This window comes from Oncorhynchus clarkii, chromosome 3 (genome assembly GCF_045791955.1).
Source record: "Oncorhynchus clarkii lewisi isolate Uvic-CL-2024 chromosome 3, UVic_Ocla_1.0, whole genome shotgun sequence".
In the NCBI taxonomy this organism is placed as follows: Eukaryota; Metazoa; Chordata; class Actinopteri; order Salmoniformes; family Salmonidae; genus Oncorhynchus; species Oncorhynchus clarkii.
In genome coordinates this window covers 77,022,208-77,038,965 of record NC_092149.1, presented here as the reverse complement: position 1 = coordinate 77,038,965, position 16,758 = coordinate 77,022,208, and the positions used below count along the sequence as shown (strand labels likewise).

General features: G+C 42.5%; 2 protein-coding genes across 7 annotated transcripts; one reads left to right on the top strand and one right to left on the bottom strand.

The window, feature by feature from the left end:
• Positions 1 to 2,546: 2,546 nt before the first annotated feature.
• Positions 2,547 to 8,047, bottom strand: LOC139404861 (multiple epidermal growth factor-like domains protein 10). Its single transcript, XM_071147397.1, has 2 exons — positions 5,389 to 8,047; positions 2,547 to 3,561 (listed from the first exon to the last, which is right to left on the bottom strand). The coding sequence occupies exon 2, from the start codon at positions 3,503 to 3,505 to the stop codon at positions 2,960 to 2,962; it is 546 nt and encodes a 181-aa protein (XP_071003498.1). The 5' UTR covers positions 3,506 to 3,561; positions 5,389 to 8,047; the 3' UTR covers positions 2,547 to 2,959.
• On the top strand, positions 5,879 to 16,596 carry LOC139404815 (uncharacterized). Of its 6 annotated transcripts, none has more exons than XM_071147363.1 (8): positions 5,879 to 6,195; positions 10,358 to 10,464; positions 10,904 to 10,941; positions 11,074 to 11,138; positions 11,356 to 11,422; positions 11,593 to 11,790; positions 14,949 to 15,020; positions 15,747 to 16,596. In XM_071147363.1, the coding sequence occupies exons 1-8, from the start codon at positions 5,947 to 5,949 to the stop codon at positions 15,848 to 15,850; spliced, it is 900 nt and encodes a 299-aa protein (XP_071003464.1). In that variant the 5' UTR covers positions 5,879 to 5,946; the 3' UTR covers positions 15,851 to 16,596. The 6 variants fall into 6 exon arrangements, with proteins under 6 accessions (XP_071003464.1, XP_071003482.1, XP_071003477.1 ...); XM_071147381.1 differs by having other exon boundaries at positions 5,923 to 6,859; XM_071147376.1 differs by lacking the exon at positions 5,879 to 6,195 and adding an exon at positions 7,052 to 7,117.
• The last annotated feature ends 162 nt before the right edge of the window (positions 16,597 to 16,758 follow it).

The following is a 16,758-nucleotide window of genomic DNA, read 5'->3' as shown; positions in this document are numbered from 1 at the left end:
CCACCGCTGTCCAGTCACATGTGTTAAACATGACTTGGGATATAGGCTGTCCAGTCACGTGTTAAACATGACTTGGGATATAGGCTGTCCAGTCACATGTGTTAAACATGACTTGGGATATAGGCTGTCCAGTCACATGTGTTAAACATGACTTGGGATATAGGCTGTCCAGTCACGTGTTAAACATGACTTGGGATATAGGCTGTCCAGTCACGTGTTAAACATGACTTGGGATATAGGCTGTCCAGTCATGTGTTAAACATGACTTGGGATATAGGCTGTCCAGTCACATGTGTTAAACATGACTTGGGATATAGGCTGTCCAGTCACATGTGTTAAACATGACTTGGGATATAGGCTGTCCAGTCACGTGTGTTAAACATGACTTGGGATATAGGCTGTCCAGTCACATGTTAAACATGACTTGGGATATAGGCTGTCCAGTCACGTGTTAAACATGACTTGGGATATAGGCTGTCCAGTCACATGTGTTAAACATGACTTGGGATATAGGCTGTCCAGTCACGTGTGTTAAACATGACTTGGGATATAGGCTGTCCAGTCAAGTGTGTTAAACATGACTTGGGATATAGGCTGTCCAGTCACATGTTAAACATGACTTGGGATATAGGCTGTCCAGTCACGTGTTAAACATGACTTGGGATATAGGCTGTCCAGTCACGTGTTAAACATGACTTGGGATATAGGCTGTCCAGTCATGTGTTAAACATGACTTGGGATATAGGCTGTCCAGTCACGTGTTAAACATGACTTGGGATATAGGCTGTCCAGTCACGTGTTAAACATGCCTTGGGATATAGGCTGTCCAGTCACATGTGTTAAACATGACTTGGGATATAGGCTGTCCAGTCACATGTGTTAAACATGACTTGGGATATAGGCTGTCCAGTCACGTGTGTTAAACATGACTTTGGATATAGGCTGTCCAGTCACATGTGTTAAACATGACTTGGGATATAGGCTGTCCAGTCACATGTATTAAACATGACTTGGGATATAGGCTGTCCAGTCACGTGTGTTAAACATGACTTTGGATATAGGCTGTCCAGTCACATGTATTAAACATGACTTTGGATATAGGCTGTCCAGTCACATGTATTAAACATGACTTGGGATATAGGCTGTCCAGTCACATGTATTAAACATGACTTGGGATATAGGCTGTCCAGTCACATGTGTTAAACATGACTTGGGATATAGGCTGTCCAGTCACATGTGTTAAACATGACTTGGGATATAGGCTGTCCAGTCACGTGTGTTAAACATGACTTGGGATATAGGCTGTCCAGTCACATGTGTTAAACATGACTTGGGATATAGGCTGTCCAGTCACATGTGTTAAACATGACTTGGGATATAGGCTGTCCAGTCACATATGTTAAACATGACTTGGGATATAGGCTGTCCAGTCACGTGTGTTAAACATGACTTTGGATATAGGCTGTCCAGTCACATGTGTTAAACATGACTTGGGATATAGGCTGTCCAGTCACATGTATTAAACATGACTTGGGATATAGCCTGTCCAGTCACGTGTGTTAAACATGACTTTGGATATAGGCTGTCCAGTCACATGTGTTAAACATGACTTGGGATATAGGCTGTCCAGTCACATGTATTAAACATGACTTGGGATATAGGCTGTCCAGTCACGTGTATTAAACATGACTTGGGATATAGGCTGTCCAGTCACGTGTTAAACATGACTTTGGATGTATGCTAGTCATTTTACGGGCATTTCTCCATGTGTACTGTGAACTTTGCTCCTTTTGTTAATAACTCAGTATCCAGTATATAGTCTTAAATTATTTATTGCTTTACAATCATTTATAAAGATATTGTTTATTACCTCACTATTTTCTTTAAGAAATCAGAAATTCTGTCAGCATTGTCTGTTTTTTTGTATTAAAAAGGACTTTGTGTCAACTAATGACGACCCTAAACCCTGCCTATTTCTACAATTTCTCCTAAATCATCCTATTTCCCAAGCAAAAATAGCCTTTGCATGACCAAAACATCCCCCATAATATTTTTACACCATTAATGCTCAGAATTGAAGAAATTGTACATTCTCTCATCTCTAACTATCGGGAAGCCTGAAAGAACAGGCTGAGTGGGAGGAGAGCTTATATTCATGAGCTCGCCTTGAATGAGAGCTCTTTGAAAACGCCCTTGTGGTCGTCGCCTGGTAACAAGGTAAACAATCCTTACCTAAATTGTAATTCACAACCCATTTTCTCTGCAAAATGCTCTCATGGCCAAGAGAACTGGCTCGTGTTCTTGACATGTGTCACATTTACATATCATTCTTGGTGTACAGATGCACTGTGTTTATGCATATATTAGTCCAATAACAAAGTCGTATGTTTCCAAAATAGAATACAGCATTCCTTTTCTCCATATGAAGTTTAGTCAGACTATTGTTTTGTAACGAATTACAGAATACATTTCTTTACAATAATTAGTAAAGCCCGAGACACCTTAGAAGCGTAGACATAAAGGTATGTATATGAAAACAGCATATAATGAGTGTACTGGACAATTTATTGGTGCCTCTTCATTAGCATTATAAATAACAATATATTCGGAATTGTATGTATTGATCAGACATTTATTTGATCATTTACAAATTAGGCCAGCACAACCGAAATATTGATCAACATAAATGATGATGAGACATCATTTGACATTTAAGGAATATATTAGAGCCATATGCCTTATATGGGCACCCGGCCACCCAACAGTGTGCAGGACCCTTTGACTCATACAATTTGTAACACTGCTCTCCTGTCCGAATGCTTGAAGAAACAATACAAAGCAACAAAGTGTGATGTCATCACGTAAACGTGATTTACTTTGACTTTAGAAAACTCAACCACCTACAGAGATTGATGGGGACCCGCATACCCCACTTCAATCAAGAAGACTTCAGTCACCCTCAAGATTGACGTGGGAGACAAATAGCTATGCCCGCCTCCTTGTCAGGCCTCTCACACTGGGCCAACAGGGGTCCTGGGATGCATAGGTCAGACCTCTCACACTGGGCCGACAGGGGTCCTGGGATGCATAGGTCAGACCTCTCACACTGGGCCGACAGGGGTCCTGGGATGCATAGGTCAGGCCTCTCACACTGGGCCGACAGGGGTCCTGGGATGCATAGGTCAGGCCTCTCACACTGGGCCGACAGGGGTCCTGGGATGCATAGGTCAAGCCTCTCACACTGGGCTGACAGGGGTCCTGGGATGCATAGGTCAGGCCTCTCACACTGGGCCGACAGGCGTCCTGGGATGCATAGGTCAGGCCTCTCACACTGGGCCGACAGGGGTCCTGGAATGCATAGGTCAAGCCTCTCACACTGGGCCGACAGGGGTCCTGGGATGCATAGGTCAAGCCTCTCACACTGGGCTGACAGGGGTCCTGGGATGCATAGGTCAAGCCTCTCACACTGGGCTGACAGGGGTCCTGGGATGCACAGCTTCCACATATGCGGTGCTCGATCAAGGATGACCTTGAGGTGATCCAGGAGCCCATCTCTGTAGCCTGTAATATTTTGTTAAAAAGGGAAATGTTTGTTAAATGGATAGTGAATTGTATTTATTTACTGTTCTGAGTTATGACAGCTTAAATTCATTGATGTAGTGTTCTACAATGTGTTTTTGAAGTACCCGGTCTTGTTGTACTGTAGGCCTGTGTCAATGTTACAATTCTGTCACCCCCAAGATTCATGGTTCCTTTGATTGTCTAGAAATAGACAAGACTCTTTATTTATTTGAATAGAAAGTTATTGTAAATAAAAAGATTATGAATGCAAGGAATGTAAAGTATTCCTTGTTTAGCTTTTCATATTGTTGCTCTATGAGTGTTACCAGTCACCTCAAACATGTGACCATGGAAGTAACCAGTACGACCTATGGTAGGCCTATGACTATCTTATTGCCTGTTGGACAGTGAGGGGTAACTGTGTATTTGAAAGCTGCCTGTTGGACAGTGAGGAGTTACTGTGTATTTGAAAGCTGCCTGTTGGACAGTGAGGAGTTACTGTGTATTTGAAAGCTGCCTGTTGGACAGTGAGGAGTTACTGTGTATTTGAAAGCTGCCTGTTGGACAGTGAGGAGTTACTGTGTATTTGAAAGCTGCCTGTTGGACAGTGAGGAGTTACTGTGTATTTGAAAGATACCTGTTGGACAGTGAGGAGTTACTGTGTATTTGAAAGCTGCCTGTTGGACAGTGAGGATTTACTGTGTATTTGAAAGCTGCCTGTTGGACAGTGAGGAGTTACTGTGTATTTGAAAGCTGCCTGTTGGACAGTGAGGAGTTACTGTGTATTTGAAAGCTGCCTGTTGGACAGTGAGGAGTTACTGTGTATTTGAAAGATACCTGTTGGACAGTGAGGAGTTACTGTGTATTTGAAAGCTGCCTGTTGGACAGTGAGGAGTTACTGTGTATTTGAAAGCTGCCTGTTGGACAGTGAGGAGTTACTGTGTATTTGAAAGCTGCCTGTTGGACAGTAAGGAGTTACTGTGTATTTGAAAGCTGCCTGTTGGACAGTGAGGAGTTACTGTGTATTTGAAAGCTGCCTGTTGGACAGTGAGGAGTTACTGTGTATTAGAAATCTGCCTGTTGGACCGTGAGGTTTTCAGGGGAAAGGTAAATTGGGTTAGGTTGAATTAGCTGTATCCCTGAAAACATTTGGTTGATGGCAGGGTGACTATACGTTAATTGGGCAATAAAAAGTTGATGTGACTAAAATTAACTTAATTGGCTGAATCCCTCCTGGTGATCAAGAGGGATCATCAGCCTGTTGTGAAGAAGAAAATTGACTACTTCAAATGGATAGTGTCTGACAGTATTGAGGCTATATTGGCACAGATACAAAGATGAGTCCTCTCGCTCTATGGGCTTTCTCCTAATGCAAATGTGCAGCCAATTAGCAGTGTTCACTTTAGATATAATGCCAGCAGCCACTTGTTGATTGACAGCTCTAATGCAGTTCCACCTCCAACATAACACCTCCACTATGCGGATATCGGCTAAAGCAGATATGATTGAATAGAGCATTAATAAGGGCTGGATTAAAATCTTATCGCCCAAGTATCGAAACACCTGCGTTAACATTTAAAGGTAGTTTCCGATTGAGCCTACATATGTTGTGTTTACCCGTGAATGCCGTCTCCGTGACAATGGGAACATTGCTATTAATTTTCAATCATGCGGATCTTCGGCGCTACAGGTTGAATAGAGCCCTTGCTCTCAAACTCTAGGCGGCGTTCTGCCTTTTCCCGATTTACGTTTACTATGTTACGTCTTACGAAACATATGGCCCTTATAGCGAGAAAGAATACTTAAAATAAAAAAAAGTACACTTACTGTAGCAGATTTGAATAGATCCATCCAACGAAACTGCACTTCCAGAGTTGGCGTTCGGGGGGCACGCTAGACAGCTAATTAGCACCTTTCTCCGTTAAAGTGCTGTAACATGGCGATATGCCCGTGGGGGGACACTAACCCTATACATTTGTATCAATTCAACTTTTTGTTTTCTAGCTGATAAAGATAATGTCCTTATGCTTCCAAAACTGTACCACATGTGATGCGTGTTAATGTTCAGACCAGGCATCTGGGCTCTTAAAACTCCCCCTACAAAATAAGCCTTTGTCCAATGACTAGTGTAATATAATGCAACTGAGAGTCAAGGGCTAATAGAGCTCTAGATCAACCAAAAAGTGCTCAAATTAATACTGTAAAGTGTGTGTATTGAATCTTATCGGGTTTTGTATTGCTTGTAAATGTCATTCTAGAATGCGTATAGAAGCCTACAGCTAAACTATTATTCGCTACCGTAGTTTACATCACATGCAGCGCGCAGACACAGTGAAAACAACCCACAGGATAACCCTACCCGCACAGCCAGAGAAGACCGAAAAAATGGAAAGCAAAAAACATACCACAGAAAACCAGAATTTGACGCAAAAGATAAAAAATAGGGAGCTCAGAATCGTGAAAAACAGGGCACGAGTTAAATCAAATGTATGGGATCATTTTGGAGTAATCGTTAACGCTGACAAACAACATGTGAATGGATTCGCAGCATGCAAAAAGTGCAAGCGGGTGTTAGCCTATGACAGCCATAGAACAGGCACTTCCAGCTTGAAAAAACACATTGAGAAATGCACGGTAAGACGTCTATTGATTGCACAGTAGCAAATTGTTGTGCAAAACGTGGAGCTTAAAATGCGCAGCAGGAAGGACAAAGGTGGTTAGCTCGGGTTGTGGCCGTCGGTTCAATTCCACATGGTTCGGGTTGGGGTAGCAGTCTTTTCTAATGGCGGTTTGCAGTCGGGTCCGATAGATCAGTTTGTGCGGTTATGATTTTTATTTTGGGGGGCTCAAATTGGACTCGTTTATGTGCGTGTGAGAATTAAAATAAAATGCGTGCTATTGTCAAGCAGAATGCTTGATTTATTATTTTCAAAATGTTGCTTTTGTATGTCTCGGCTATGTGGAGTGGTGAAAACGTTTACCTTTAATCCCAGCACATGCGCAATGAAATGTCGCAGATCCAGACTGCAGTTGAGATAGCTCAAACTATCCTTCCATTACACTAAGAACCAGCAGTTGTGAGATATGGAATGTAGAAGCAGTGACCGTAAAAAATATAGAAGTCACACGTGGAGATATTTCAATGAAATATCTTCCGAAAGTGTGACATGCAAGCTGTGTGCGGCTGTTCTGAAGCGGACGAGCGGTAGCACAAAATCAACGTTGAGCCATTTAGAAAGGATCCATCTGTCGCTAAGACATATCAACACGCAGCGAGAGCTGATGACGACCGTTCGAGGTAAGAGTCCTATAAGTGTTTTAATTCTTAGGCAAACTCATAAAATAAGTGTGATATCTGGACTGGTCAAAGACAAGTTTCTCTTCTAGCTCCGCTAGAAAAATTCAGAATGCGTCATTAGTTTTGATCCCAAGTGCAGTTAATACGGTAAATATGCGACGTTTGGTCATTCGAGAGGAAGAAGCGTAGTGAAAGGGTTTTACGCCGGACAAAATGTGTCCACGAAAATAAGACCACAAGTGGGATTTTTGTATGGAGGTCAGTGAGTGTCGATTTTGGTCAACGAAAGTTGTTTGCTACTTGAGGCGTATTTGATCGAAACGAAGTTTAGTAATGGTTAGGTTGTTACGAATGCACTGATAAGTGGACGCACGTGGCAATTTGGAGAGAAACTATCGGAGTTGCCCTCTCATTTGCTAGAATGGTACCACCTGATCTTTCCTGTATATTTGAGGATATGTATTTCCATTGCTAGTGGTCACTCGACTATCTTGTCGAAATAATAGAAAATCTTTGGTCACTCACACCAGAGAGGAAGCGAGAGGGTTCATTCCCGTCTAAATCTGTCCGCGGGAATACAGCGATAAACCGACTACATTCCCGCCTTTGGGACAACGACTTCCATTGTTAGGGCGGAGACCAAACCATCTCGTCATTATATACAGTATCTGCGCTCACATTCACGCAGCTCTTTTGGTGAAGGTAACCCGTAGGTTACTCTGGTGGTTTGGTTGTTTATTTGTTCTCTTCATTCACAATGTCTACACCAAGTTCACCCAGCTTTGGTTCAGCTGTGTGGCACAGCTTCGACAGAATAGAAGCGGCACTGGCAAAATGTAAACACTGCGACCGGAATATCAGATGTAAAGGAGGTAGCACCAGTGGCATGAAAAGGCATTTAGAGTCTCGGCATCAGGTAAACTGGACCTCCGAAAAGGACTAACGTTACCAGAACAAATTTGAGACCTCTGTCTTTTCTGACGCTGTGCTGGTAACCAGACAAAAGCAATGGAGCTATAGATATTGGAGCGCCCAAGAGATCGCAGGTATAAAAGAGTCGGCACTAATTATCTATACATTTTCTGATGTTAAGAGCTATATTTGAGACGACCAATGAAGTTCTTGGAGTTATATTATATTAATTCATGACTAATCTATCGATTCAATAATCATGCGCACATTTCCGTTACATGGATTTGCGGATATCCGCTTGTAATGCCAGCCGGGAAAAGTATATATTTTGCTATCTAACCGGTTATTCTTATCGATTTGACCTTCGGTTAAAACCGCACTCTAAATAGTGTTTTTTAACTTGCTAATTTGGCTAGTGCAGCAGAGATCTAAAGGAAAGGTTTTGACTAGATAAAAGCTGTCACAACATAAAACGGAAGCGATGTGACGTGCTCAAAGTAGCACATCTTAGAAGTATTTCACCAGAAAAGGCATTGATATGTGTATATGTCGGCTTTGCAAAGCAATACTCCGATACAACAACGGCAGCATGTTAAACCACATCAAATACAAGCACCCAGCCACCGTAACAGAAGTTTTGGGTCGTAAATCAAAAACGACCGTCGGGGTAAAGTAGAGAGTTATTATTATTATCATCATCCACCATGTTAGTTTGTCCATTGGATATTAGTACATGTTATTAGCGTACTGGTAAAACTGAAATGAAACGCTGTCTCAAATAACCGCCTAACTGTCCCTTTTTAATAGTCGACATACCCTAGTTCAACCATTTAAAATAGGCTACTCTAATCAGTCCAATCCCGATTTAAAAGGCAAATACAGTTTAGCGGTATTGTTAGGTGACTTTAGGACCATGTGGACGCCTAGAAACATGAGGCAAGGCTGTTTGTACAGCTAGATGGGTTAGTTGACTACATCACCAACAATGGGCAGAAGTACTTATTTTGTGTTTCTGGATGGCCAGATTGCTAGCATCAATGAACTCCGTGTGGGGAATCATAGCTTGCTCATTTCTGCCAGTTTTATCTCGTTCTTGATACCATAATATTGCACCATTTTGCTAGCTACGTAACCATCGCTCCCGTTTGGCACAGTAGTCTAAGGCACTACATCTCGATGCTAGAGAGGTCACTACACACCCTGGTTCGATTGGGAGTCCCATGGGGCGGTGCACAATTGGCCCAGCGTCGTCTGGGTTAGAGTTTGGCCAGGGCAGGCCGTCATTCTAAATAAGAATTTGTTTTTAACTGACTTTCCTAGTTAAATAAATAAAACCAACAACTAACAATGTATATGAGACAAGTGCTCATTGTGCAAGTGTATTTGTTTTCAATAAACATTGGAGACAAAATAAAGTTCACATGTTTTCGACAATTTAAGCCAACCCCGTCGGTTTTGCCCCATAGTTACTAAACAACCAACTATGGCTGGCTGGCTTTATGGAGAGTAGGGTTCGCCAACTATTTTTCATTGAGATCAGCTATTGGTGCTTTGATTTGTCGCTATGTGACATTTTGCCATTGCTGCGATGACGTCACACCACCAATTTTCCTTGATGCAGTCCCCGCCGAAGTGTTTTAGTAGATGACTTTGGCTAAGTAACTGCTGTTTGATGTGACATGAATCTAAACTAGTTTTAATCCCGGTGCTGAGCGAGTTCATAGCATCTAATTATTGTGTGACATGTTGTCGAATGTTAAATCCCATATTGACTGAGGTGAATGAAGCTACAGCAAGGTGATAATGGCTGGAGTCCATTTTGTATGTTTTTACTGTGCTCTAAATTATATTTGGTAGGGGGGTAAAAGTAAATAAAAGGCTCAATTAGATGTCTGTCTCTAATACGCGGCGGTTGTGTTCAGTGATTAAAGTAAATAAATGCCCGGGCTATTAATTGAAGTTTTACGGGTAGTCTATAAAACCACCCAACAAAATCTTCAGGGACAACGTGTACAATTTTAAAACAAAAAACAGCTCAACCACTTGTTTTGGTATACATCTGGTGGGCGACGATATACTGTCCAAAAATATAAACACCTCGTGCAACGATTCTACTGAGTTACAGTTCATATAAGTAACTGTTTTTTAGGCCCTAATCTATGGATTTCACATGGCTATGCAGGTGTGGCGTTGTGACAAAACTGCACATGTTAGTGGCCTTTCATTGTCCCCACCTGTGTAATGATCATGCTGTTTAATCAGCTTCTTGATATGCCACATCTGTATGGTAGATGGACTATCTTGATAAAGTAGAAATGCTCACTAGCAGAGATGTAAACAAATTTGTGCACAAAAATTGAGAAATAAGCTTTTTGTGCATATGAAAAAATAGATTTAAAAAAAAATTGGCTCATGAAACATGGCAGCATCACTTTACATGTTGCATTTTATATTTGTGTTCAGCGTGTTATGCTCGCTAGTGCTTTCTGCTGCATAAATTCACAAGGTTAATAGTCAATCTGATTTGGAACATGACATACCATCATGTGTTTTGTTAATGGTTATGTGGTATGAATGATTTTTCAGTCGTTGAAGTACAGCAAAAGAGAAGCTGCAATAAAGGAAGAGAAGACACTGTCCAAGAAGAGCACACATGAGGATGAGGAGCCACACCCTAAAAGAGGGATGTCAAAGTGGGTACTTTAATTGACTTTTACCAGGTTGGTGTGATTCAGATTAAACATCTATTTTGCAAGAGACCTGGCCAAAATAGCAGCACACAAAACATGTACAACAAAGCGCAAAGCACTGCAGTTTAATAATGTCAGTTTACTCATTGGTTTTGGTAGGAGGGGTTCAACTAGGAGTCAACACATTGACAGCGCCACAATTCAGTGGATCATGTTTATTGGAAGTTTTAACAATGGTAACACGTTTGTGTAGGCCTACTGTATTAGATTGTCAGAGACCATAATCAAATCTGACAGACTAGTTATATATTTAGTTCATATAAAATGTGTGATTTTAGTTTTTTTTTTTAAATGGCCAAGCCTTTGCCAGACTGACTGTACATTGTGTTCTAATGGTTTAACTTTGTATTTCTGTGTTCTTAATGTTCTTAACATCCTCCAGGCAAGAACCCAATACTTCAGAGGTAGCTTTGACAGAAGGTTGGTTTCTGTTGTTGTTTTAAGTTTCAATCCAAGATGTCCTGTGTAGTCAAATATGTGGACTTTCAGATTGTCTCATAAGAAGAATATTGTGGATTATGTCTCTCATACACTGATTATTTTATGCTGTAGGTGGAGCTCCAGAGCAGTTTGAGTTTCAGTATGGACTTGAGGGACCAGCATTTGAGAATGGGGAGGTGAGTTGGGAAAGCTTTGCTCAAACTCTTGTAGTTAGCTGCAGTTAGCCTGGGTGCCAGTCCGTTTCTGTTATCATTCAACTTCTTGTCACTCCATAAATGATGCTTGGCATGACAGGGTGGCATGATGGCACAAACAGATCTGGGACCAGGCTAAGCTACAGCACCTTTGCTTCTCATTTCCTCTACTCAAACCTCTTCCTTTCTGTCTGGGCAGTCCTCCAAGAGCCATCTGTCCATCATCAAAGTAGAACAACTGGACTCCCTCCTCCCAGACCAAACAGGTGTGTGTGGGGAGTTGGGACTACAGTGAATGTATGCACTAAACTAAACAGTGAAGCAAGTGAAAATCATTTGCGGTAGCATTTGGACTATGATTGATTTACCTACATATTTATATATCCAATGTACACTCAACAGGAGTTGACTCTTCCCCTTTCTGTTCCATCCCCAGACTCCAGCTGTGGTTCAGGGTCACCTGGGGATTCGGGGCCTCCTGGCTCATCTGGGTCTGGGTCCAATACTAGTCTGGCTTCACAGTTTTTCAAGAAGTGCAACCAGGCAGGCTGCACACAATTCATCTTCTCGGAGTTCGCCTCCCGCCTCAGCATCATCACTGAGAGGATTGCATCCCAGCAGGCCAGCGAGGAAGGTGAGACTGAACACGAAGAATAAAAGGACACTAAATGGAGCGATACGGACGACTCCTTATAGATAAAACGGTTTGGTACCGTTGTCGGCTAACTAAACTGGAGCATGCACGTTTTCAAAGTGCACTTGTCAACTGTAGTACTGCTCCTTGTTGGACGTGTGCTTGTAATACATTTTCATGTTAGTGTCAGTATAGGGGTATAATTCTCGCTTGGGGGTGCGAGAGGTCCCGGGTTCAAATCTCGGATGAGCCCCCATTATGTTACGTCCTTCTCTTGGAGGAGGGAACACAACTCCCTGTGGAGTGAAAGAGGTATGTGATTGTAGGTGCGGGTAACGATGACAGAGGCAGAGAATATTACCGTTGACAGGGAATTTATTTCCTTAACACGGTAAATATGGGGAAAAGGGGCTGGATGGAACCTAAGCAAAGAAAGTTAGTCCTACCTACCTGTTAACGCCACCTGGTGCGCTAACCAAACTACAGGGGGTGGTCCACACAGGTATTACCTAGTGTGCCTAGACAGTGAATGTACTACGGGTTATGTATACCCGCAGGCCTCTTGCCTAAACACTCCCTAGGTGCCTTCCCCTTCCCCCCTGGGAACATAAACAGAATAATTACTCATGTAAAGTGAACAATTTCAATAATCCAAAACACTTAAGTCCTTTTGGCATATGTAACCGATGTGAAATGGATAGCTAGTTAGCGGGGTGCGCTCTAATAGCTTTTCAATCGGTGACGTCACTCGCTCTGAGACCTTGGAGTAGTAGTTCCCCTTGCTCTGCATGGGCAGCGGTTTTTGTGAAGCGATGGGTAACGATGCTTCGTGGGTGTCAGTTGTTGTGTGCAGAGGGTCCCTGGTTCGAGCCCAGGTAGGGGCGAGGAAAGGGGCGTTAGCTAAACTGTTACACATACCTCAGAAGTTACGGCTACAAAATACTTTACAACTAATTTACCAGACTAACAACCAACACAGGACATACAAAGAAGCTCTCTCCTAACAAAGGAACACTGGCTTTTCAAGCTGCAGAAGGAGTCGGTAGTTGCAGACAGCTGAATCCCCTGACAAGAGGGCAGGGTCAGAGCTCCAATCTGCAATGGGGGCAGGCCAATCAGCTGCTTGGAATTCAGGAAGCCAGGCTGAAACACACACATACAAACCCACAACACAGAAACTGGGGAATGTAACAATACACAAGTGGTAGGCTTGATTACCAACAACGACGAGGCGGCCTACAGGGAGGAGGTGAGGGCCCTCGGAGTGTGGTGTCAGGAAAATAACCTCACACTCAACGTCAACAAAACTAAGGAGATGATTGTGGACTTCAGGAAACAGCAGAGGGAACACCCCCCCTATCCACATCGATGGAACAGTAGTTTAGAGGGTAGCAAGTTTTAAGTTCCTCGGCATACACATCACAGACAAACTGAATTGGTCCACTCACACAGACAGCATCGTGAAGAAGGCGCAGCAGCGCCTCTTCAACCTCAGGAGGCTGAAGAAATTTGGTTTGTCACCAAAAGCACTCAAACTTCTACAGATGCACAATCGAGAGCATCCTGGCGGGCTGTATCACCGCCTGGTACGGCAACTGCTCCGCCCACAACCGTAAGGCTCTCCAGAGGGTAGTGAGGTCTGCACAACGCGTCACCGGGGGCAAACTACCTGCCCTCCAGGACACCTACACCACCCGATGTCACAGGAAGGCCATAAAGATCATCAAGGACAACAACCACCCGAGCCACTGCCTGTTCACCCCGCTATCATCCAGAAGGCGAGGTCAGTACAGGTGCATCAAAGCTGGGACCGAGAGACTGAAAAACAGCTTCCATCTCAAGGCCATCAGACTGTTAAAACAGGTGTTACGAATCCCTTTTGGCCCGACAGTCTAGGGGGGATGGTAATGAGACCCGTAACATAACTCATGTAAATTATAATTGTGACAAAGTAAAAGTGTGAACGAAATAACCACGACAACAGAAATCTACCGTCAAACTCCAGGTTTATTTATAAACACACGGTAATGGAGGGAAGCAGGAAAAGGGGCTGAGCTAGCTAGACCCAAGGAAAGAAACAATAAGTATTCAAAACACCCCTAAGCTAGACTAGCCTACTTTAACAACAGCTAACTAACTAACCAAAATACAGTGGGTGGTCCGCCCAGTTCTAACTAGTGTATTTAACAAAGTTCACCTACGGGTAGTGTATGCCCATGGGCGACTTGTCTTGGTTTCCCCTTTTCCCACCAGCAATCAAATACAAACACCATAACCAAAAACAATACTCACAGGTGATGACAAAGTGCTATGGAGGTGCTCAAACAAAAGGAGAGGTTAAGACACAAAGAGAGAGTGAAACAGAGATCTACATACATGGCATTTACAGAGAGATTGAGCTCTAGAGCAAACAACTGATGGGGTTTTTAAACCAAGGGAAAGGAACTGTGATTGGGTAGGAAACAGGAGGAGGTGTGTCTTCTGATTGATGGGTTGATTGTTGACTGATTGGGGAGTAATGATTTTCACCTGTGAGGGGAGAAGGAGAGAGAAGAAACACACACACACAGGATACCCACACAGGATACCTGTATCCGTAACAAACAGCCACCACTAACATTGAGTGGCTGCTGCCAACACACTGACACTGACACTGACTCAACTCCAGCCACTTTAATAATGGGAATTGATGGGAAATTATGTAAATATATCACTAGCCACTTTAAACAATGCTACCTTATATAATGTTACTTACCCTACATTATTCATCTCATATGCATACGTATATACTGTACTCTATATCATCGACTGCATCCTTATGTAATACATGTATCATTAGCCACTTTAACTATGCCACTTTGTTTACATACTCACCTCATGTATATACTGTACTCGATACCATCTACTGTATCCTGCCTATGCTGCTCTGTACCATCACTCATTCATATATCTTTATGTACATATTATTTATCCCCTTACACTGTGTATAAGACAGTAGTTTTGGAATTGTTAGTTAGATTACTTGTTGGTTATTACTGCATTGTCGGAACTAAAAGCACAAGCATTTCGCTACACTCGCATTAACATCTGCTGACCATGTGTATGTGACAAATAAAATTTGATTTGATATTAACCTAAATAATTTCCTGTGTTCACAGATTTCAACCTCACCCTGAAAGTGCTGGAGGCCTCTGGGATGCTGCCAGAGATCTTTACCAAAAGAGATCAAGGTAAAGTATTTTAACATCCCCAAAATGTTTTGCTTGTCAGCAATCAAGTTTTCAAGATGTGAATCTTTCAAAGGGGATGTTTTCTATATTTTGAAAGTTACATATCTTGAAAACTTGATTGCTGACAAGTAAAACATTTGGGGACTGTGTCAACAATGGACTAATGAAACAAATACCAGAAGATCGTTTTTGGGTGGAATTTTCCTTTAAGGACAAAAGACACACACTTTGTGGTGCATGGAATAAAGTCCCCATAAGTTAGCTCCTCATCGGAATTCTGGTTCGGAAGTACAAGTAACCTTGCCTGACACCTGAAGAATATCTTCCCGAGCTAATGCCTAGGTGTAACGGATGTGAAAGTTAGCGGTTAGTTAGCGGTGCCCGCTAAATAGCGTTTCAATCGGTGACGTCACTTGCTCTGAGACCTTGAAGTAGTGGTTCCCCTTGCTCTGCAAGGGCCGCGGCTTTTGTGGAGCGATGGGTAACGATGCTTCGTGGGTGACTGTTGTTGATGTGTGCAGTGGGTCCCTAGTTCGCGCCCGGGTATGGGTGAGGGGACGGTCTAAAGTTATACTGTTACATAGGCTTAAGCTCGAAGTCATGTGGCATGCAGGAGACCCTCCGGGCTCGTACCCTGATCGGTCACACCCACTGGCCAGTAGTCAGACAGAGCCCAGAGAACTGCTGTCACCTTGATGCCCTATTTTTTTTCCTCCCATTTTCCAGAAATGGAGAAGAGACTGAGGGAGCTACAGAGAGAGACTGTAGCGGTGAGGACTGCCAGGTCTGCCATGAGAGATGCTTGCGTCATGAGCTTCACCTCATCATGACGGAGCACCGCTGAAGATAAAAGCAGTTTTATAAGGTGTTATAACCAGGGCCTGGGTTTTCTGACAACTTGACTGAACTAGGAAGGTATAGGACCTGGAGTTTTCCCTGGTCCAATCCCCTCGTCAGCAAAAACAGGTCCTCCTTTTAACCAAAATGTAAATATTTCAAACCTTTTGTATTTGCCATTTTTCTACCCGTGTTCAAACTTGAACTCTGACATTTGACTCTGATATCTGAACTATGACATTTTTCTACCCGTGTTCAAACTTGAACTCTGACATTTGACTCTGATATCTGAACTCTGACATTTTTCTACCCGTGTTCAAACTTGAACTCTGACATTTGACTCTGATATCTGAACTGACATTTGAATGCAGTTTTTCACCCTGGCCACTAACTTGAGTGGCATGTTATACCTTAAATTGGTAATATAATCTTTTGACAGACATTGGTTCTGAGGTTATTGGTGATGTTTTGACGTTAGTAGGTGATCCTTAGTCTACCCCTCTGTACTGTATGTTATATGCTCACTAACCCTTAACAGACTTACTATATCCTAATATACAAATTAGTATATTTTTTATTGACGGTTACTATGTCCACTAGTACTATAAGATAAATTATTTAGAATACACTAATATAGTATACTTGAGAGTAAAGTTGAGACCTGTGACGTTCTGAGAATGAATTAAACTTATGTAAATGAGTTGTGATTATTTCAGATTAAAAAATGTCCTGAACTTGACTTTATTAGATTTTTACAGTAAATGGTACAAATTACAAGGTTTCTGCACATGCTCTACAGTGGAAAGGGAGAAAACAACTAAGTGGCAGAGGATTTCTCAGAATGTATTGTTGTACCAGGGTTCCCCAACTTTTCTGAGAAAAACATATTTAAACATTTGTT

Coding starts and splice junctions, on each gene's coding strand:
- LOC139404815 (XM_071147363.1), top strand. CDS start 5,947: ATGGAAAGCAAAAAACATACCACAGAAAACCAGAATTTGACGCAAAAG. Junction 10,942..11,073: donor AGAGGTAGCTTTGACAGAAG/GTTGGTTTCTGT, acceptor TTTATGCTGTAG/GTGGAGCTCCAGAGCAGTTT. Junction 11,423..11,592: donor CCTCCTCCCAGACCAAACAG/GTGTGTGTGGGG, acceptor TTCCATCCCCAG/ACTCCAGCTGTGGTTCAGGG.
- LOC139404861 (XM_071147397.1), bottom strand. CDS start 3,505: ATGTGGAAGCTGTGCATCCCAGGACCCCTGTCAGCCCAGTGTGAGAGG.